Genomic DNA, 21617 nt, shown 5'->3' with positions numbered 1-21617 from the left:
CCGTTGGAGACTCTCTCTCTCTCTCGCTCCCGCCCTCTCCGTCTCTCTGTCTCTCTGCGTTCCGGGCATGCCCGGTGAGCGCGCGCGAGTTGTTTTGGTTGGTGGTAACCTCGCGTTCGTCTCGGTTTTGCGTCGCGACGTGGGTATCGAATTGTACCTCGCCCGTCGGGAGTGGGTTTGGTTCGCGGTCTCTGGATGGGTCGTTCGTGCGCCACGGGTTGAAGAGTCAGAGCGCAGGGCAGGTGCTCGTTAAAATTCCCATGCGAAGAACGAAAACGTGGGATGAGAGCGATGATGGGATTATCTGGCGGGTTTTCAGGATCCTGTATTGGCCCTTCGGTTGAGAGCAGCTTGGGCAGATTGAACAGGCTTATCATGAGGCGGGGAAGTTTTGTGTCTCTTTTGTTTCGCAACATGAATGATTTATAGGACTTTTTCGTAAAAATAGTAGAGGTTTTAAGAGATATAAGCGATCATTTTTAGAAAAATATTTTTTGAATCATTCATTTTCCGTGAAATTAACAGAGCTAGGATATTTACAAGTATCGGCATGTCGGGAAGTAATGAATGTTGATATTATTTTGCGCTCCTTGACCGGATGTCAAACTGTATTTACTAGTATTCGCACGTTGGGGAGTAATGAATGTAGATTTCTTTCTGCTCCCTTTGACCACATGTAAATTGCCGATTTGTGCACGCGAGCACTTGCTATAGGTTTCTTTATGCTCTTGAATCATGCATAGTTGCACAAGCTCTCAGCTTTTTAAACTTTTAATGCTCCTCGGTTCCTCTCATTACCTTCTTCTGATCTGCTAGGAGAGAATAGAGAGAAACTGAATGTTTGTGGATGTTGTAGCATGTTTTCCTCCATTTGGGCAGTGAGTGTGACATATAAGCTCACATATACTGAGGAACTGAACTTCTTAGCAGCTATAGGGTTGTATCCTTAGTATATGCTCCAATTTGTGGCTTCTATGGACTCTGTTTTATCGGTTTTTAAGGACCAAAAGTGCACAAAAATCTTGAACTTGAATAGCAGAGTATGGGACAAAGCTTTCAGGAGAATGAAAGCATGTTTTGAGCTTAAACTTGGGCATGTACACAAAGCGCGCCATTTTCATTAACAATGTTGGGCCACGAAGCACAGGGATGCGTATTTGATAAATATACAAGAAGCTGGCATGCACGAATTTATACATGAAAAAAAATTAAAATCCTAGTTCTGCGATTTGAACGAACATCTTCCTAGTTCCTTCAGAATGTCCTGGGCTTTAAGCTTTTTTTAAACGCCGGTCAGGACCTCTCTGCTTGGATACCTGTTGCTTTCAAAATAGCTTTGATGGCTCCACAAGTGTGGGGAGGGTGAAGTAAGCAGTGGCCACATTTGATTTCTTGGTGTGAGTATCCTTACTCTCTTATCTGTCATCCTTGTCTGCTGTCTTAGTACCCCGTTTATTGCCTTCAAGTAGTTGCTTGAGTCATGGTCTCTGAGAATAGTACCCTTTGAGCCATAGGCGGTAGGATCGCTTAAGGTATCTAGAGGATGGGGACAATTGAGGAAGGCCCTGACAGCATTTTTAGAATACCCGCATCTGTCCTTGTCCAAAAAAAAGAGGGCACTTTCTGGAGGGAGTAGGGGATGCGGAGGTGACGATTTCTCATCTGGTTGGAGGATGAACATTTTGCCTAGTGGAGAGTACAGCAGTTGCTGCAAGAGGAATGCATGAATTAGTCAAATATGGGTTCTTTCAAAGTTCGATTGGACTACAGAAAAAGGAGGACCGGGGAAATTGTCATTGTGTCGAAGATTCTTGAAGCTGTGTCTTATTCTTCTCAGCGAACTGTTGCCATTAGCAAAAAGTAGTTCGAAAAGGCTTCCCTAGGGTCGCGTGAGTCAATTGTGACAAAAAAAGGAGTTGACAGGATACTAGATACTTACATTTCTTATTAGACAAGGATGAGATCGGAATGATCCAGGTAAACGCCTGAGAATCACAGCTACTTGGTTGGGGTAGCTACAGGAGAATGCTCTTGGGACTATATCTCTGTGCATCATTACACACTGCACGATATTTTCATCCAACCCCAGCTGATTCAGGATCTTTTTGCCTCCACAGAAGACAAATGGTGAGCCAAAGGTGACAGCAGGGCGAAGATTGGATGGCTTGAGGATCTTCTTGGAAATGAGCATCAAATGTACTAGAAGGGCGAGACTTCCTCCAAGAGAATGGCCTGTAAACTGAAACTTTGCACGATCCCCAAACTTATTGAGGTGGTCAATTATCTCAGGCATGAACTGTTGGTACATTCCTTTTGCAGCTTCATAGATACCTCTGTGAACTATGCCCTCAGTTTCCTGGACAAGGATGATAAGTTCTTCAACAGTTAGCGCTTCCTCCCAGACTGATCCCTTTTGAAACGCAGAAAAGAGATAGTGTCCCTACAACTACACAGTGATTTGCTACCCTCCTGCTACTCTAATTATAAATCCATCCAAAGCTATAACAATGGCTTACCTCGAATTTAGTTGGATCAAAGAAAAGGTTTGCCTGCCAAGATGCCAGAGAGTCTGATCCCTGCACGTCAGAATAATGAAACGCTTGATCAGGCGGACATTCTATGTGCTCTACAACTTTTGCATTAGACATGACCCATTGATACTTGAGAAATGCACACGTTGCAGTAGATTTGAGAGTAAACAGTGATGACATTTTAATGGTGAGTTGCGCAGTGTCAGGTAGAGGATGGAGGTTGAAGTTATGTCGATCCTTGATTTAATTTCAGGTGGTGATTACCAAATTCGTGATATAGATAGTTAATTACCAGACACTTTATAATAGCATAGCATTGATCATAAGTCATTTGAGGCCCAGTTTACTGTAGAAACTGAACTAGGTTTTCTCTGTAGATAGCATAGAACTGGATCAACTGGAAAGAAGAAGATTACCTGAATGACAAAACAGCGTGTATATTTGCTTAAATCATCACAAATGAACCACTCGCAAGGTGATGAGTGTAGTGATTGCAGGTCCATTGCTGCCTCTTGTTTTTCTCTCTCTCCTGCTGCAACCACTGAGGTCATTGCTGATGCTGCCATATATACTGCAACTTCTGATTTATAGAATCGGGGGGAATTATCAGCCTCTTCGTGTGTTCCCTCTCTGTGTCCAATTGGATTCATATCATTTTCCTCCTCTTGTGCCTCAGAACCAACAGGCGAAAGTTCCTTAGCTCGAGATTGGACATAAGATGCAGCTGAAGCAGCAATGTCATAAGCAACTGATGGACGGATTGGACACTTAATGTCTTTTTCGGATTGGCAGCTATCAGTAGTTGCGACTGAAACTACAGGTACACGGATTGAGTCCTCATCAAACTTTGCCTTAACTGCTGATATCTCAGCTTTCCGTTCAATGGAGGATGTTACAAAATGAAGTCCATATTGTTTCCTTAAGTCCTCAGCCTGCAATTTATTTGAAAGTTCATATCATGTAAGCATAATAATTGCAGAGGACCTTAAAGGATCGGCCTGAGAAAGTTTCTTCACCACATACTCCTAGTAATCTTTGACATTTTTGCTACGAAAAAAATAGCTGGTATAGAAGTAGTTAAATTTCAACAAAGTAAAAAGCCTGATATGATCAGATGTGCAAGTCCATGGATGTAGAAAAGTGGAAGAAACTGGAGGGAAGATGGAAAACTAATTGATCAATACCGGTGGTTATATTCTGCCTTAGGAATGCAATGTAGAGACAAAAGACTTGGACCTATGAATGGACATTAAAGAATTCCAAGAGAAGGCATGTGCAGCAAGGAGGAAATTACCATACCGTTATAGTTGGTATCGCATAGGCCATGTTGCATAAGAATGCTAGCTGGGAAAATAGCTTAACATCAGATGTGGGTACTCGAATCAATAACTCTGAGAAAGATTCTTGATCATATTTCATCTCGTCGCCATCTTTTTCTTCTTCTTCTGAACTATAACCTGCTTCACAAACACCATCGTGATCTGTGCAGCTGGTGTCACCGTCCTCAACCATTTCGGAAGAATTATCTCCATCCAGACCGTCAATTTGCTGTTTATTTCTCCAGTGGCTATTAATCTCCAACAGCCTCTCCACCCAATTCGATCTCTTTATCTCAATCTCTCCTCCATCAACTTCATCTGCAGTATCCTCCAATTTCATGTCTGGCTCCGCTATATTCAATTCCTTGCTATTCTCCGAGTCAAAGAGGAATGATCGGAGTGAGTTTGATATGATAGAACTGGAGAGTTGGAAAGGAATGATGCTGGTAGACCGACTGTGCTTGAGTTTGGAATGCGCCGATGAGGCTCGAACGCTATTTATTGAGCAACACAAGTGATTGTCGGAATAAGACCGACGGAAGGCGGCTCCTTTTGAAAGGTCTTTGCCTGACTGTGATCTCTGAAGGCCGTTTTGCTCTTGGTGCATATCTCTCATTCCTGCTGCAACTGGGGTGGAGATCATCGTCATGCTGCCGCTTGCTATGGAGTATGTCATGGCCTGTATTGTGCTTTGGGGTAAGCTAAATCAGATATCTGTAGAACTCTCTCTATTCCCCTCACCCTCCTTGAACTAGGGTGGCTGGTGGAGTTCCTGAAATCAAAATAACTTGCGGCAATGAACGTTATAAAGACAACAGAGGGAACTAGGTGCTCTTCGTTAGCAACGATTTTCTGAGGAAAAGTCAAAATCGCCAAAACTGTTCAACTCTTTCATTTTGTTACTACATGTCTCTGTGTTATTCACTAAACAAAAACATTGTGTGTATCGAGGGGGTTCCTTACATGAGTGAAAGTCCTAAGCCTGATTCTGTCATTTTTAGGGATGACCGGAGGGCCTTGCATTGAAGGATAGAGGACCAACCTAGGGAATTTTTGGACCATAGAATTGGAATTTTTTTCTACTATTGCAATCTTAAGTTGTCTTTTTTCCTTCATGGCCCTATGCTGATTTAATAGATGAGTCATTAAGTGCTTTATCTTATCTCTTCATGGGCATTAACCATCCGCTCTTGCGATATGAAATTTCGTGGCTTGGCCTAGCCGAGTTTCTCGGTCATGGTAGTGAAGGTTGTCATTCCCCTCAAAACAGACTAAGTTGTTCTGTGTTCTGTTTTTTTTTTCCATCGTGAAGGTCCTTTCTTTTGTTGCAAAACAGAGATCACCCTTAAAATACACAGCAAGAATAAGTACTAGTAAGCATTCAAATCACCTTTTGTTTCGTACAATGTAGTGCTGAGCCGTGGGATTCTAGGATTGAATGCTAAAGACAAACTTTTGCCCAGTAACTCGCCCAACGAAATCCATCCGTCGTATTTGGTTCGGTAAGTGGTTTTTTTTTTTAACTTTTTAAGCTGTGAATTAAGCAGAAAGATGGCATAAGTTATGTCGTCTACCTGTAATCCAAAGGAGGGTTTGTTGCTCCCAACGTTTTAGGCTTGGGGCTTACTGCTTCAATCTACGCATCTCTCTCCGGCTTGTGAAATCCGTCCGTGATAATTGCTCCCAAATCGAGGACAAATGACAACATCACCTGCGGGATCATGGATTAGAAAAAGAATATCGCACATACGATAGAATTATCGGATCCTTACGAAGTACTAGAGTTCGATCCAAAGCCATGTCAGTCAAAAGAAATCAACAACATACGGTTCTCCCAGGGGTTCTGCGTCTTGTAATGGCCGTCATGGGATGCTCCGAGCCGACGTTGTTCAATCGGGTTGAAATTGTGAGGCTCCTTTGCGTCCTACTCGCGGCTGACGTCCCTGAATACAAAACAACATCTATGTCGTAACGACTCTCAAAACAGGACGCAGTCGTGCAGCTACCCGACTCTTTAATCAACTTAGTTAACAACCCACTACGTATTAAAAGCACATGGTGTTGCAGCTCCGGAACCTCGTTAAGCATTCTCGTGATAGCCGATGAGAACGACATTCGAGAAAACGAAACATGACGATGAACAAAACATTGTTGGAAAGTATTAAGTCGATCAGTCGGCCATTTCTCATTGGAAAAGAAGAACCCATTTCTTTAGAAATCCAATGTCTTCTGGCTTCGAGCGAGACTCGGTTTCTTCGAGAGAGCAATGGGGAGATCATATATTCTGGGCAATCTAGGAGGGGCAGTGCAAAAACAAGAAGAGAAAACATAGCACGAGAATATCCACGAACATTAAGCGAGAAGGTTGATTTGTAATATTACCTTAACAGGCAAAAATGGCAGAAACCCTCCTCGTATATGCGTGTTGCTTGAAGCACAAAAGGGAAAAAAGAAAAGCAGCCCCTGTACAGAAGCTCCACTGCAGGTCATTTTCTTCGAACGTGCAACCCAGACATCTCTCTCTTCACATCTGGTGCATCAGAACGATGGGGAAGTACGATAAAAAATGATGGTGGGACGCAAGATTCGTCAATGGCATTTACATTAACGAGTAGGAGCTGGAGTGGAGCTCATTATTTTGTTCATCATGCACCTGAATCTCTCTCTCCTCACGTATTTATCTATATATATAAAATATTATATACTGAGATCGGTCTGGGTTGTATTTCTGTAGCCAGCGATGGAGTTCAGTGGAAAGTTGTAAACACGTACACATGGAGGGGGGGACGATCAAAAGCATCGCGGGGAGGGTCCTGTCGTGGAGAATCTATTCACGTGGACTTTTCGAGCCTGGCCAGCCATCTGGAAGAACAAATTCATCGAATGAGCGCAGCGAATCCCGCTTGACCTGCTTGCCCTCCTAAGCTCGCTGAAACCGGGCAGAAAGAGCGAGGGCAGCGTGGGCAAGTTCGAGGAAAGATGGCCACTGCTCTTCTCCTCGGTCGAAGGGGAGATTCAGAGGAAAAATACGAAAAAGTTCTGAAGCCATATGCAGCCCACAGAGAGAGAGAGAGAGAGAGAGAGAGAGAGAGAAACAGGCCAAATGTGGGGTTGCATGGCAGGGTGGAGGCCAGGTTTGGCCACCCAGCTGGTGGGCGCGGTGGCGACGCACTCGGCCTCCGCCTCTTTCAATTTCGCTCGCTCCTCCGCCGCCTGTTTCCTCGCGTAAATCCAGCGGCGAAAAAGCTATCGGCCTTGAGTTACTGCAGAAAATGGCTGGTCCTGTCGTTCTAGGTTTTCGATGCTCCCGCGTCTTCGTCTGCCCGTCGTGGGCGCTCTAGATTTCTGCCGTCAGCCTCTGACTGATGAACCTTAGTGAGCTTCAGCGGCGCGAGCCGCCATCCGTTTCGTCCCGAGAATCGAACGTGCTCGACAGCCTAGATTGCGGGATCATCCGTGTGTCCGGGGACTTACATGAAGCGGCAGAAGCATATTGCTCAAATGTTTTAGTATTTCTTTAAGGTTAATATTATGAAAAACTCTAATCTAATATACCTATGAAAAATTTACTTCAAATTAATTTTTGAATGCTAAAAGCATCAAATTGATACATTTATGATAAATTTACTTTTAATTAATTTCTATTAAATTTGACCGTCAAATTACTGAGTTAAAAGATACGTAACAGTTGATGAGTATATGGGTTTAAGGTTTTACCTAGGGGTAAGCATGGTTCCGAAAATTGTTCCAAGTTTCTAAAATTGAGGAATCTATTTTGATGAGTATATTCTAAGGTTTAAGTAGGTGGAACTTGAAACTTGAAACTAATTTTTGTATTTTATCTTTGTTTATATGTCTTCATTTGATCTTGCATTATTTTAATGATGAATATATAATTTAGAATTACTAGTTTGAATTTTCATTTTATTACTAAGATTTTTACATTATTAATGTTTCATATTTTTGCATGTCTATATATAAAATGTGGTGAATGATTTGTAGTAGCAAGTTGTGATCATTAAAGGTGGTGATTCATCATCATCATTCAATTAATAATATAGATGGAATCTAGATAGAATTTGGAATCGACCTTTAAATCTATGACATAGTAGGTTCCAAGTAGGGGTAAGCACGATTCCCAAATAGAATATAGAACCCGAGAAAGGGATAGGTGGGAAACTTCCGTTTCTAAGTTTCAAGGTATGCAGAGTATGTTTTAGGCTCCAAAAATTTGAGAACTTGTTTCAACGGGTATAGTCTAAGTCTAAGTTGGTGGAACTTGGAATTTGGAAACTATAACTTGAAATTAGTTTTTGTGTTTTTCTTGTTTTATGTGTTTGGATGATTTTGCGATATTCCATAACATTCAATGGCGAGTGTATAGTCAAAAACTACTAGTCCGAGCTTTCATTTTATGACTAAGACTTTTATTTTATTAACGTTTTATATATTTTGTGCGTTTAAATATAAATTATGGTCATGAATTATAGTAGCAAATGATGATTATTCACTGTGATAATTCATTATAATTTTTTGGTTAATAATAAAGTTGGAACCTAAGTAAACCCTTAAACTGACAAGGAAGGTTTTAAGTTCTAGAAAATGAGGAATATGTTCTAATGGGTAAGTCTCAAGTTTTAGGAATAGGTTCCAAGTGGAACCTCCACTGACTCCTAGTTCCAATTACTAGGTTTGGTAGGGTATGTTCTAAGTTAAATAATAATAATAATAATAATAATAATAATAATAATAATAATAATAATAATAATAATAAGGAACTTGTTTCAATGAGTATACTTTAGGTGGAATCTATCCTTAGTTTGTTTTCCGTTTATTACAAGTGTACCGGTTTATGGTTTTTCTTAATATTTAATCTAATTCAACGAAAATTAACGGAGGATAAATTTGTTATAAAAGTATTAGTTTTGGGCTTTTTAGTGAGTTTTGAGTAAATTTGTCGTAAATATACCTAATTTAGGGCTTTTCATGGTTAAAAAATTAGTATTTGGGTAAATTTTATCTCAGATGTATTGATTTGGGATTTTTAATTAAAATAATTTATTTTTTATTATCACGGATGAAAAACTATTACATGCTGAAAAGTTATATATACAATACATACTTCATTAACAAGGAAAAATCCCGACAACATGATTTAGTCGTGTATATGTTGTCATGAATAACTTTTCCATGGTGACGGGTAATCCATCGGGCGGCCATATTTCTCGACCACCATGCCACCGCGGTGGCTTTTCCTCCGCCGCCGTTGCCACTGGCGAAAGCTAACTATAGAAGGAGAGCTCATTTATGTTCGAATTAGGAATCATAGACTGCTAAGTTGGCTTCGCTTTCCCATTTTGACTCGAACGGTCCTGGCCTCGAACTTTCAGGGAGAAAGCCCTTATTTATAGTACCGAATGGGCCGAATTGGACCCTTGATAGTTGATATGACCGATCACATATTGGGTTGTGAACCAGGGACACCCCTTCGACCAAAAAATAAAAACCAGCGACACCAAAAAAAAAAAAAGACGAAAAAAGCCCTTATTTCTAGTACCCATGGTTTTGTCTAACTAAAAACTACCTCCTATTCCAAAAATTTAGTATGGGCTTAAGATGCATTTTTTTCCAGAAAAATGAATAATTTTAAAAATATTTTCCTAAATATGATTAATTGTATTATTTACAAAAATGAATTAACAAAAAATGCATTCATTGTTCATAGAAATTTTTAGATATGAATTATTGTTGAAATGAAATTTTTTCATTGATTAACTATCTCAAGTTATTTGAATGATTTTTAAAATATGTATATTTTTAAAATTATTCATATTTCGTGAAATAAACGGCACCATAAATGTAAAAGGAATAGTTCACAAAGGATGAAATAGCACAAGCTAAGGCCCTAGAAAATAGCATAAGTGTGAGATAATTGAAGTCGAGAGGAGAAAGATCTCCAAATAAAATTTCCAGTAAGTATCCATTGTTGCATGTCATCATCATTAATTATTCGCAAATGAGGGTGCAATATGGACCCATATTTTAACTCATATTTATTAATTAGGGTGCAATATGAGTTGTGTAGAATTTAAATTATGAGTAAAAATTGGTCTAAAAAGGTAAAGCCCAATGAATGATGGGTTCTAATGGGTTTGCAAAGAACCTAACCTCATTGCATTTCATTCAAGAGCAATGACCTCTAAGTGCTTGTGCTTGGGTCATAGATCCCTTGAGGTTGGGCTCGAGACCTTAGGGCCTGTGCCTGGATCCATAGATGTTGGCTAAGATCTCAAAGGCCCTACTTGGATCCCTGATGGCTCTGCCTAGGTACCCACTTTTGTCCCCATTTCACCAGTGTTAGCTTGAGTACATCAAGGTCGGGTCAAGTTCCTTGACAATTGGGCTCAAGTCCATAGAGGTGAGTCCAAAGTCCCTCAGGCTGGGTTCAAGACCTTGATGCCTATACCCAACTCCACAAAGGCTAGCCCTAGTTCTTGGGCTTGGGACATTGTGCCTTGGTCCCCTAGTGTACATGCTTGGATACTTGATTCCTGCACCCAAGTTATTGGTGTCCAACTTGAGTCCATCATGGGTAGAATCGAGCCCACATCCATAGTGGCTAGGCCAGGTCCCTTAAGGCCAAGGTCAAGACCTTAGGGCTTGCACCTAGATCCATGGGGGCTAAGCTCGAGTCCTTGACGGCCATGCCTAGTGACTTGACTCTTGCGCCCAAGTCACTAGCACCTAGCCCAAGTCCATTGAGGTAGACCTTGGTCCATTAGGGATGGACTTGGTTCATCAACATCAAGCTCACAAAAGTCAAGCCTAGGTCATCAGCAACCATGCCTACGTACTTGGCTTTGCACCAATGTCATTGGCAACTAGCTTGGTTCCATCATGGTTGGGCTTGTTTCCTCAATGACTGGGCTTGAGTCCACAGAGGGAGTGCCTAGGTCTATTAAGGTTGGGCTTGAGACCTAGTGCATGTACTTGATTCCATGGAGGTCGAATTTGCATCCCTAGTGCCCATGCTCGGTATTTGGCTTCCTTGCCTAAGTCATTGGTACCTTGCCCAAATCAATCAAGGTGAGGCCTAGTTCCAAAAAGGTTGGGCTCAAGTCCCTCCAAGTTGAGCTTGAGACCGCAGTGCTTGTGTCTAGTTCCACAGACATCAGTCTCGAGTTCGTTGAGATTGGGCTCGAGATAGTGCCTATCCTAGGTCTAGGGAGGTTTTGCTTGGGTCCCTTGAGGCTAAGCTGGGACCTCTGTCCATATTCAAGTCCCTTGACGTAGGTTCTAAAGCATTTTTTTAGGAAAAAATAAAAAACTTTTGCATCATCAAGAATTGAAGCATGGTCTTCAATACAAACAAACAACATGATGATCGCTTGACCAATATATGTTGCTTGTAGTGAAATGGTGTAAGCTGTCTATTGTATTATAAGAATTTGATTTTTCACCCAAAATCATAAAGTGAGCTTGTTCTCTGGTTGAATGGAACCAATCAGCTCCCGATTCCAAAGCCTCTTTGTTCTTGTCCATTAGTAGGATGCTCATCCAGATCTTCACATTGCTCATGTGGTGTGCAAAGAAACTTGAGCTCCCTCACCGACTTAGCGAGCTATTCCATGGAGCTGCTCTTTCTTTAGAGGCAAAAATTTAAGGAGAAAAATTGCTAAAAATTTGAGCTCTAGATATATCCGAACCGATTCTGTATTGCTGAAATTGCATTACATAAAAATGGATTAATATGAATTAAATGGGTCAATTTAGGCCGTAATATTTCAACTTGATCAAAACCTGACTCTCCGATCCACCCATTTGTCGAGTTTAACTATTATAAGCCTGCCTTTTAGACCCTTACCAATATGAACTCATCGGAAACGACTTATGAGTCATTATCATCATTCTTGGAGTTGACCATCCATCCTATGACATAACCTTGTAATTTTGCGAAACACTGGCGGCAACGTTTCTACTAATGTCTCCTAAAGCACTAGATGAAATGAGCCAAAATTCCAAAGACAATCGCCACGCGGGAAAAGATCCTAAACCTTATCCACATCCACATCAAATCTCCAAAACACTGCACTCCATTATTGGGTCTCTCCCCCTTTTCTTAATCCGGGTAAAACGACAAGCACGATGTCCTCTCCAATTTGCACCCACAAGCCGAGAAGGAATCCGCCAAAAGGTCCAACAAAGGAACACAAAAGGACAAGCACAGGACTTCTCGTCGCCTCCTCCAACCGAACCCTACTTTTCTCTAGATCAGTTGAAAAAAATTCCTCTCTCCGAACTGCACAATAATGATCTTTTGAGGTTCGCTCGTGATGTCGACTTGCTGGATCTTTGCGACCCGAGTGTGGGAGAGGACGACACGTTACTCTCTCTCCCTTTTGATGCTTTGCACCTTTCAACTGTTGAAAATTCAGCCAATATCATCGGTCGTCCGCTAGTTGCGCAGCGGAGGTGGTCCAACGACTGATGCTTGGCATGAACATCCTCGCTTTCGCCCGCCCTATTCACCCGCTTTCGTTCCTGCCTCGTTGGCTCCACTCCATTAACGTCCTGAGCTAGTGGGGCGTGGTCCTTTTCTTTGTCCATTGTCGTCTAGCCAAGAGGCAAGGACAGTAATTGGTGTATTTTAGCATGACTACGGGTTTCATTGGCCTAGAGAGATTAGTGCTGAAGAAGTGGTTGAGTGGTTCTCTGTCTTTCCTCAAATGAGCAGGCGTGAAGGCGAGACGTGCGGACGTACATGTTTTATCTAACTGCAACTAATGGGGGACAAGTCAGGGATGACAAGGCAGTGCAAGGCAAGCAAGATCTGCAAAGTCGTAAGATAATCATGGCTAGCATGCAAACCACTATCAATTTTTGCAACCTCTGGAGCTTTTGGATCTTAAAATAACTTTCTTTTTGCAAGTTGTAGAGTTTCATAGGACAAGACATTAACGGACTTGAAAGCTGAAATTCAGGTGAAAACGTTCTATTTGGCTCGTGCGAAGATGACATTGCTGACATTAAAAAAGGGTAATTCTGCTAAAGACAAACAACCGACATAATGTTAGTAACATCCCGGTGGGTTCTTAATTCCTAGGCATTCAGCCTAATGGCACGGGACGCAGTGTGGTGGATTCGGAATGTTTAGAGTTAAGAGTATAGGCATTTTAGCACGCATATGCGTTGCTTTTTTTCTTTTTTGGGGCCCAATCTTATCTCCACAAGCCAACAATAAAGCGCTTCGGTCGGGCACCTCAAAGGCTCCTTTTCAATTATATTAGTTTTTGAGTCCGGTGAAAAGAACAGCTCGAGAGTCAAAAAGACACCCTTTTCGTAAATGCCCAAGTTAAACATAACCAATGAACTTAAAAAAGTGCCCATGTTTGATTAGAATGCATACACATGGCTCTCAGCTATTGGAGGAAAATCTAATTGGAAGAATCACTTGTCGCCTCTATCAAGAGACATGCATCAAAGATAAAAAAAAAAGGCAATAACAACTAATATTCTACAGGTTATGCAGATCAAGCCCATCTCTCTCATTGATCACGTGAGCTCCACGACAAGACTCGAAGGGAAAACAATTATGCAGATCAAGCCCATCTCTCTTGTCGATCATGTGAGCTCCACGACAGGACTCGAATGGAAAACGAGTGATCATAGATAGGATGAACACGTGACACTCATACAGTGGAGGAAGATCGAGCTGGGAGCATCTCAACCGTCCCATGCGAGGTAATTTGTCGATGGGAGTCGGGGGTGAGTGAAGAAGCTCTGTGGATCATGATGATCACGTTGTCCCTCCCAAGAATTTATTCATCGCCAATTGCGTTCCGCCATTTCCCCCGCGAACCGAGAAAAGAACCCGGGTTACCCAAGAATATACCACTTTAGAATGGCACATTGGCACCCCAGAAAAGTGCATTCTTCGCTTTTCAATTGTTTTTGCCTTCCCTCGCAACCTCATTGGCTAGTGCGCCCCTGTCAATAGAAAAGACGGGCACTCGATGCATTGGGGGGCGCACCAAATTTGTTTACGGATTCATTACAGAACTTACGTGGATTTCACTCACTTTTATGATTCTTTGTAGATTGATTCGATACGTCGATTTTTTAGCATTACAGTTATTTTTATTGTTAAGTAGGTGAGGCTGGAGCCTCAACTGCATACACCAGGGCTATTATGTGATCAATAATCTATTGGCCCGTGACAAATGGTATCAAAGTAGTAGGTAGGTGATTTGAGAAGAGCTAGTGGTCTACCCAGTTCTATGAAGGCAAAAATGATCATCATAAGATGTGGCTCTCGTCAAGCTTTTAAGATGACAATAGGGGATGGGAATGAACCAAATTATTCATTGAATAGGGAAAACTTACCTAGATCAATGGGCAAATCTCATGAGGATGTCTGTTACCATGTTTTCAACAAGAGAGTAACCTACATTGGTTTGTTGAGATCAAGAGAAGCCTAGTAGGTGAAACAACGTGTGTTTCCAAGGGACTGTAGTTGGCTCATGATGACACACTTTTCAGGTAAAGCATAAATGACTAGAGATGTGCGACCAACTTTGATCGAGGGAAGCTATTGGAGTGGCCTGCTCTAGTGGGTGAATGTCGTCATTCATGGAAGTCTTGAGGTAGTACCGTTAATGGTTGAGAAATGCAAAGAAATGATTGAATAGTGGCAAGAGAGGCATTATGGAATTGGGTAGGGAGAATGTCATGGGACTGAATTCTCCCATATTCAAGCATCCTTGTGAGTGGAGAAGAGGGAGTGATGCAAAAGGTATGATATAATTGGTTTGTAGGAGTGGCATTGGGGAGTTTAGGATAGAATGGTCATGACACTGAAATGTTCTAAAGGTGAGATTGGGCTCCATGCACAAGTTAGTTGTGAACTGATGCAACTCTCTTGATGAGGTCGTGGCAAGCCGAGACTAGTTGTTGTCCTAAAGTGTTATGTTTGTCTTTCTCGAGGGACTAGATGCCCGAACCAAAATTGGCATGATACGAGTTGTGAGGATGTGATTCATATAGCATTCTTAGGAACAATATTTAGAAGGAAAGCTAGCTTGATATTCTCGGCTAAAGAGCTGTCACACAGGCTATTCTGTGATCAACAATCTATCAAACACGCGACACGTGTCTGAGTTTGATGACCCTTGCTCGAGCACCTTGAGAGTTGCCTGACTTGCACTCGTACATAGTGAGGGTCGATGGCCGGTTGCAGCGGCCTCCCAACCACCGCCTTTCTTGCTCCTTGTCCCATCTCCATCCTCTCTTGTATTTCCTCTAGGGCAACGATCCTTATACTTTGCTTTTTGTTGTTGTTGTTTTTTTTTTTTGTTGATCGACATTTATGCGCCACATCAGTGTCGCATGTTCATTCTGCGTCCACTCAGTGATACTGATGCCCTAATGTTAATTGCCCAAAAGCAAACTTTAATTTCAAATGGTACAAAGGTCTAATGGCACAAATTTTAGATAATGCATGAGGTGGTGGGGCCTGAGTGGGGGAGACCAGGTTTTTTGTGATGCTTTAAAGGTAACACTACAAGAAAACAAAGTGGGTGGTTAGGAGGTTCCCCATTGGACGGTTCTTGATATCCTCCCAAGCTAAGCTAACCAACCAGGTCACTTTTTAATGCCTTCTTCTTATGTTCCTTCTCCTCCTTCTGCGTCATCCACCTCTCAGCTTCTGCAGCTCGCTTCCTCTTCCTTCTCTGCACAGAAGAAAGTGGACACCTCTCCTCTTTTGGGTTCGATCGATAAACCTCGGATATGAACGGTGGCGACGCGGTGTCGGGGATCATGGAGGCCGAGTACATCAGGAGGCATCACAAGCATGAGGCCGGAGAGCGGCAGTGCACTTCGGCTGTCATCAAGCGCATCAAAGCTCCTGTTCACCTGGTATGCTCGGCATCGACCCTTGTTGTTAATCGTCAGCTTGCTTGCCTCTTTAGGAAGGTCCTTGTGTGGACCGTCAGCTTCTGCTTCGTCTCTCTCTTTTGCTCTGTTTTTATCCGCCTTTTCAATCTCTTTGATGGTTTCTCAAAAGAATTCGATTAATCGAATTGGCTTCTTTGAGTTTCGATTGTCACAAGGAAAAGTTTTGTCATAGGTTGTTCTCAAAGGCTAAGTTTTTTTTTTTTGTGAATTGAGTAAGAATTTATAGTTCATGGTTATAAGGATCTTCCTTTTCCGAGCATTCTGCATCGCTTGTGTAGAGTTCCCCAATGATTTATATACATAGTCTTACTGCTAGCTTAGATATCAGCTTAAGCTTTTCAGCCAGACTAATTCCCCTGTTCGAATTGGAGATTTGGCTCTGCTTTGATTTCACTCAACTCGAAGATGAGCCATCGCCTTTTTCTTTATGATAATTAAATTGATCTTTATTTACTCAAAAGCTCAAATGAAAGTGAAAAATTACCACCCACTACAGGGTCAAATCATACAAAGTCACAGGTGTAAACTAATCATACTTTAAGAAACTCCTCCTCTGCATTGGTTATCTGGGTTCAAATAATTCAAGATGAGTAATCATGTGAGTTTCTTTGAATCAGTTGTATTGGTTCTTGTGCTTATTCAGTGAAAAAGATAAATTTCTCTATGTTCTCAATCGTTTCTTCCTTCTCTTTCGGCCATTTGATGGTTGTAGATATATACTATAGTTAAAAATGATGGACAATGCAGGACAAGAACCCATGGATTTTGTCTTTAACTTTGTTCAAGAATAGTTTTCCTTACGAAGTCTGTTCTTGTGCTTTTCCTCTTCATGCTTACGAACCAAATACTTTACCCTTTTGACAGGTGTGGTCTCTGGTGAGGAGATTTGATCAGCCTCAAAAGTACAAGCCCTTTGTCAGCCGGTGTATCATGAAGGGTGATTTGGGCATAGGGAGCGTAAGAGAAGTGAATGTCAAGTCCGGGCTTCCAGCTACAACCAGCACTGAGAGATTGGAACTTCTTGATGACGAGGAACACATACTTGGTATTCGAATCGTTGGCGGTGATCACAGACTCAAGGTAACCCTTCTAATTGCCTCATCGTTAGATGCATTCGCTTTTTGGTTTTTATCTAGATCCTATTGATTTTCTACAAAAGGAAATTTTCTGCAAATAGACAAATTCCTTGTTTCTCAGTTGAGATTTACAGACTTTTGGGACTTCTAGCTTCTTTCTGCCGTTTAGTGTAAGAGAGCATGCCCTTGTCTATTGATAAATATATGTTTATATATATATTACTGTCTCTACCCTATTGTGATCTAACGCTTGTCATTTCTGCAATTATGCAGAACTATTCTTCAATTATGACGGTCCATCCTGACATGGTTGAAGGAAGGCCAGGAACACTGGTGATCGAGTCATTTGTAGTAGACGTGCCTGATGGGAACACGAAGGATGACACGTGCTACTTTGTCGAGGCCTATATCAGATACAATCTCAAATCTTTGGCTGAAATTTCGGAGAGAATGGCTATTCAGGACCGAACTGAAGCTGTAAACAGCTTCTAAAAGCTTTATAGAGTCATGAGCAGTGCTTTGATGTCTTTACGACTGTGGATGCATAGGAGCTCTGTTGTCACTTCTAGAAAGCATTTGCTTCCACTTGCTTGTTTTCCTCCCTTGGAAAATGTGTTTCCTCGCTTGGTCATGTTCTAAGGGAGACATCAAGAGCACTCTTTTGAATGGCTGGGTATAAGGGTTTTTGTCCATGGAAATGGTGTCGATGCTGGTTCGGTGTTTGTAAATATTGACATGGAAGTGTTGCGCTCTATGTGCATTTGCTGGTGTGCATACGCGCAGCTTTAATTTAGTAGATAGGCTGTAAGAGTAAATTTTCGAGAAAATTTGCTTCCTTATAAGTAAATAGTTGTTTCCGTTTGCAATCTGACAACCTTTTGTACATATTGGAGCTTGCGGTTCATCAATAGGGACTCTTAGTAGATATTTTGGATTTCTTAAGCCTACATGATAATCATGATAACAAATATGGTTGTGCGTCTGGAAGTGGACACTAATAGGCTAAGAATGATTGTGCATACAGTAAACAACGGCATCAACTAGGATTATACCTCAGTCGACGTCAAATGGAAATCTGAATGGAGACTATGTTCCAAATAATCTGCAATAATCTGCCAATTTGAGTTGGAAATGTTCCAAAGGTTTGTACACGCCTTCTCCAGTGTTGTTGGCCTTGAGGAAGTGTGAAGCTGTCTCAACAAAGTTTTGCCTGCTATTGGTAGATTAACCACGTTAGTGGAGAAAATCTCGGGAAGGGAGCAATTGACTTGCAGAAGGAAGAGCAAACATAATAGTACCATAGTTTCCCTCTCATACCTTGTCGTTTACCCACTATTTATCTTGTGGGGTTTCAAATCTCTTTCCCCATTGCAAGACTATAGTTAGTAAAACTCATCAACATCAGGGATTCTGGATACCATTCAACACATCTTCCCATTTAACGATCTTCTTTGATGATGACTGAGGCCATATATTCAAAGCTTGACTGATGCCCCTGTACAAATGAACTGGCAGCATGAAGTCCATTCTTCATAGTTCAGTCTCAGAAGCTCTATATGCAAGCCTTTTCATTTATGAAGAGGTGGGAAATTGCTTGAGTTCTCACATATTGGCCACCAACTGCAGCTTAGCTACTCAGCTCTCCCCTTTTTCAATCTAATGCTCTAGCTAATAGCCAATACTGATGAAAGTTGACGCACGATCATGTCAGCAAAGCTTCAAGAGAGTTCATCAAGGTGAGTGAAACCCTCTGTTACCAGCAATCCTTACAGGAGCAGTTTCCTTTGCTCAAATGATGAAAGCGGACACCATCCTTGATAATGATCTCACAGTTTCGCAACATGGAGATATACTTTGCCACAGTGTGACAGTCAGAACAGACCCTGGAGTTCTTAATCACCCTGATAGGAGCACTGCCTTGTCTTTTCATTAGTCCGTAAGTGATTGCCAGCTTTTCTGTGTGACTTAGCAGCACCTTTTCTTTCTCAACATCGTCAATATTCTGATATACACAACTGACATCAGGCACATACCCCATTTTCTTAATTTGGGAAATTGACTGATACAACTCAAAATAAATCTCTCCACAATCAGGATGAGTACTCTGCTCTGCAGAAAAATGATGTACAGTGTGATCAATTTGTGTCCAGCTCCAAGCTTGTCCATGTTTCACCCCCCTGCTATTCATCAACTCTTTGACATGATCAAGATCCTTCCATCGGTTTGACATGGCATAAAGGTTCATCATTAAAACATAGTTAGCAGAATTATGAGGCTCCAGTTCAAAAAGATTCTCTGCTGCAATCTCTGCGTACTCAATGTTCTCATGAATTCGACTGGAGCAAAGAAGAGCACCCCAAATGGTAGCATCTGGCTTTAGGGGCATCTTTTGAATGAAATCCCAAGTCTCGTCAAGGTAGCCAGCTCTCCCAAGAAGATCGACCATGCAGGAGTAGTGCTCTATTTTTGGGGTTACATTATAATCTCCGCTCATTTTATCAAAAAACTCCCAACCTTCATTAACTAAGCCTGAGTTCTTACAAGCAGAGAGGATCGCTGTGAAGGTTATAGCATCTGGGGTTGTACCATTGCTGCACATCTCATGAAAGAGAGAAATAGCCTCTTTTCCAAGGCCATACATGGCAAACCCCATGATCATGCAATTATAGGATGCCAATGAATTTTTATGAATCCTCTTGAAAACTTTGTGGGCAGTTCTCCAGTCGCCCGACTTATTGTACATGTCGATGATTGCTGTTGCTACATGAACATCTCGGGTCATACCATTTTTTACAGTGAGGCAGTGTATCTCTTTTCCCTTTTGCAGTAGAGAGAGGCCTCCACAGCTTTGAAGTACAGAGGACACGGTGGCAGCATTAGGCTCAATACCTTTTTCTTGCATTTGGATGAAAAATTGAAGGGATTCCCTGTATTTCTCATTCTGTGAACATCCTGATATGAGGGCAGTCCAGGAAATCACATTAGGAGTCAATCCAGAGAGCTTCATCTGATGAATCATGTCCAAAGCCTTTTCAGTGTGGCCCCACCTTGAATAGCCAGAGACCATACTATTCCATGTCACTATATCAGGCTTAATTCCTGCATCTTCCATTTGACCAACCAAATTTTCAGCAACTTGAAGGTGGCCCTTAAATGAGTACCCAGATATCAATGAATTCCACGTACATATGTTTTTGCTCTTCAAGTTATTGAAAACTGCTTGAGCAATGTCCAGGCAGTCACTTTTCACGTACATGTCCACTATTGAAGTTCCCACATATACGTCATAGTCAAGATCATGCCTCATCACATAACCATGTATTTCTTTCCCATGAGGCAATAATCCCAGTTCGATGACTGACTGGAGACCACAGCTTATGGAGCTTGAATTGGGTTGGATTCCAGAAGTTTGCATCATGCGCAGGATGGCCAGTACGTCCTCGTATGAGCCATTAAGAGTATGCCCTGACAAAAGGCAGTTCCAGGTTATAATGTCCGGCTCGGTAGTGGAAGATTCCAGCTTATGGAACTGATTCCACGCATCATCTAGAAAGCCAAATGACGCATAAGCAGAGATAATAGAATTCCATGAAATTAAGTTACGATCTTCCATCAAATTAAAAACTGCTCCAGCAAGTTCAAGCTCTCCATTTTTGGCGTACATACTGATGAGAATGTTGCATATTGGCACGCTTGATTCCATTCCAGACCTCAAAACATGGGCATGAATTTGCTTTCCTAGTGCAAGGGTTTTCAATTTGCCGCACGCTTGCAGCACTCTGACAGTCGTTGTGCCTTTCGCCTTCACGCAGGAATACTGCATATCTTGAAATAACTCTAAAGCTATAATCCACTGCTCATGCTTCATGTTCAACTTAACTGCTTCATTCCACACGACATCTTCTCGCTTCGGCATTTCGTTGAACACTCGATTGGCACACTCTATGCCCCAACATCTCTCATAGAAGTTCATCAGGGCACGCTGGACACGAGCATCGGAATCAAGGGCCCTCTTGATCACACAAGCATGGATCACTACACCCAACCACAAGTCCAATACATAAGTGCAAACTCTCAACGCGACAGCGAAGATCCTAGCATCAAAGACCATTCCTTTACAGTGCAATTCATCGAATACCTCAAGAATTTGGACAGGCAGTTCCCTGAATTCCTTCAACTCCTCCGAGAAAGAGCTCCATCCAACGTCGCTCCTGGCGAGGCCCAGCAAGAGAACTGACGCGGCTGATCTAGGATCACCAAACTTCACGTAATGCCTGACCAGGCTCTTCACCAAGTAATCATCATCACTCCACTTGCCAGGCAGTTTCATCATCTGGGCATGAACCATCTTCACAGACGCCAAAGAGTCGACTCCATCAAAGCCGCCCGCCACCGCCGGCACACTCGAAGGCGAAAGCCGCAGAGCATATGCTGGAGTTGCCGTAGAAGGGGTGGGATCGCCAAGAGCAGGGCACGAGAGAGAATGGCTTCTCAGCTTGGGGTTCTGGGTCCGAGGTTTTTTAAGGAAGAGTGCGTTGGTTTGGTGAAGCGGAGGGAGTCCGTCCATGGCGGTTACGTTGGTTGTTATCAGTTGGTCTCGGAAGATGATGGCAGTTAAGAGAGCAGCGCCAACCGCCAGCGAGGAGGCTGGCTTGATCTGGAGTTGAAACTGCGACAGGAGCCGACAAAGGATGCAAACTGTACTTCTTCACCTTTTGTGGATAAGCAGATAAGGT

General features: G+C 42.1%; 3 protein-coding genes across 6 annotated transcripts; 1 reads left to right on the top strand and 2 right to left on the bottom strand.

Moving 5' to 3' along the window:
* Positions 1-1282: 1282 nt before the first annotated feature.
* Positions 1283-4526, bottom strand: LOC104442170 (phospholipase A1 PLIP1, chloroplastic). The gene is made up of 5 exons (XM_010055508.3): positions 3831-4526; positions 2948-3463; positions 2517-2576; positions 1940-2356; positions 1283-1708 (listed from the first exon to the last, which is right to left on the bottom strand). Exons 1-5 carry the CDS (start codon positions 4524-4526, stop codon positions 1283-1285), a joined length of 2115 nt encoding a protein of 704 aa, XP_010053810.2.
* Positions 4527-15436: 10910 nt separating this feature from the next.
* On the top strand, positions 15437-17747 carry LOC104442168 (abscisic acid receptor PYL9). The gene is made up of 3 exons (XM_010055501.3): positions 15437-15766; positions 16670-16885; positions 17155-17747. The coding sequence occupies exons 1-3, from the start codon at positions 15638-15640 to the stop codon at positions 17371-17373; spliced, it is 564 nt and encodes a 187-aa protein (XP_010053803.1). The 5' UTR covers positions 15437-15637; the 3' UTR covers positions 17374-17747.
* On the bottom strand, positions 17714-21617 carry LOC104442169 (pentatricopeptide repeat-containing protein At4g01030, mitochondrial). 4 transcript variants are annotated; one of them, XM_010055503.3, is made up of 2 exons: positions 18180-21617; positions 17714-18094 (listed from the first exon to the last, which is right to left on the bottom strand). In XM_010055503.3, the coding sequence occupies exon 1, from the start codon at positions 21446-21448 to the stop codon at positions 18635-18637; it is 2814 nt and encodes a 937-aa protein (XP_010053805.2). In that variant the 5' UTR covers positions 21449-21617; the 3' UTR covers positions 17714-18094; positions 18180-18634. The 4 variants fall into 4 exon arrangements, with proteins under 4 accessions (XP_010053805.2, XP_010053806.2, XP_010053808.2 ...); XM_010055504.3 differs by having other exon boundaries at positions 17714-18091; XM_010055506.3 differs by having other exon boundaries at positions 18199-21617.

Source organism: Eucalyptus grandis, chromosome 4 (genome assembly GCF_016545825.1).
Source record: "Eucalyptus grandis isolate ANBG69807.140 chromosome 4, ASM1654582v1, whole genome shotgun sequence".
Lineage (NCBI taxonomy): Eukaryota > Viridiplantae > Streptophyta > Magnoliopsida > Myrtales > Myrtaceae > Eucalyptus > Eucalyptus grandis.
The sequence above is the reverse complement of the archived record's forward strand: the minus strand, read 5'-3'. Positions and strand labels throughout refer to the sequence as shown.

What these genes read in the sequence shown, in the direction of transcription:
- LOC104442169 (XM_010055503.3), bottom strand. Translation starts at nt 21,448, where the DNA reads ATGGACGGACTCCCTCCGCTTCACCAAACCAACGCACTCTTCCTTAAA.
- LOC104442170 (XM_010055508.3), bottom strand. Translation starts at nt 4,526, where the DNA reads ATGACATACTCCATAGCAAGCGGCAGCATGACGATGATCTCCACCCCA. An exon ending in ATGCGATACCAACTATAACG is followed by an intron (nt 3,464 to 3,830) that starts GTATGGTAATTT and finishes AATAAATTGCAG; the next exon opens with GCTGAGGACTTAAGGAAACA. An exon ending in TTGATCCAACTAAATTCGAG is followed by an intron (nt 2,357 to 2,516) that starts GTAAGCCATTGT and finishes ATCCTTGTCCAG; the next exon opens with GAAACTGAGGGCATAGTTCA.
- LOC104442168 (XM_010055501.3), top strand. Translation starts at nt 15,638, where the DNA reads ATGAACGGTGGCGACGCGGTGTCGGGGATCATGGAGGCCGAGTACATC. An exon ending in TCAAAGCTCCTGTTCACCTG is followed by an intron (nt 15,767 to 16,669) that starts GTATGCTCGGCA and finishes CCCTTTTGACAG; the next exon opens with GTGTGGTCTCTGGTGAGGAG. An exon ending in GCGGTGATCACAGACTCAAG is followed by an intron (nt 16,886 to 17,154) that starts GTAACCCTTCTA and finishes GCAATTATGCAG; the next exon opens with AACTATTCTTCAATTATGAC.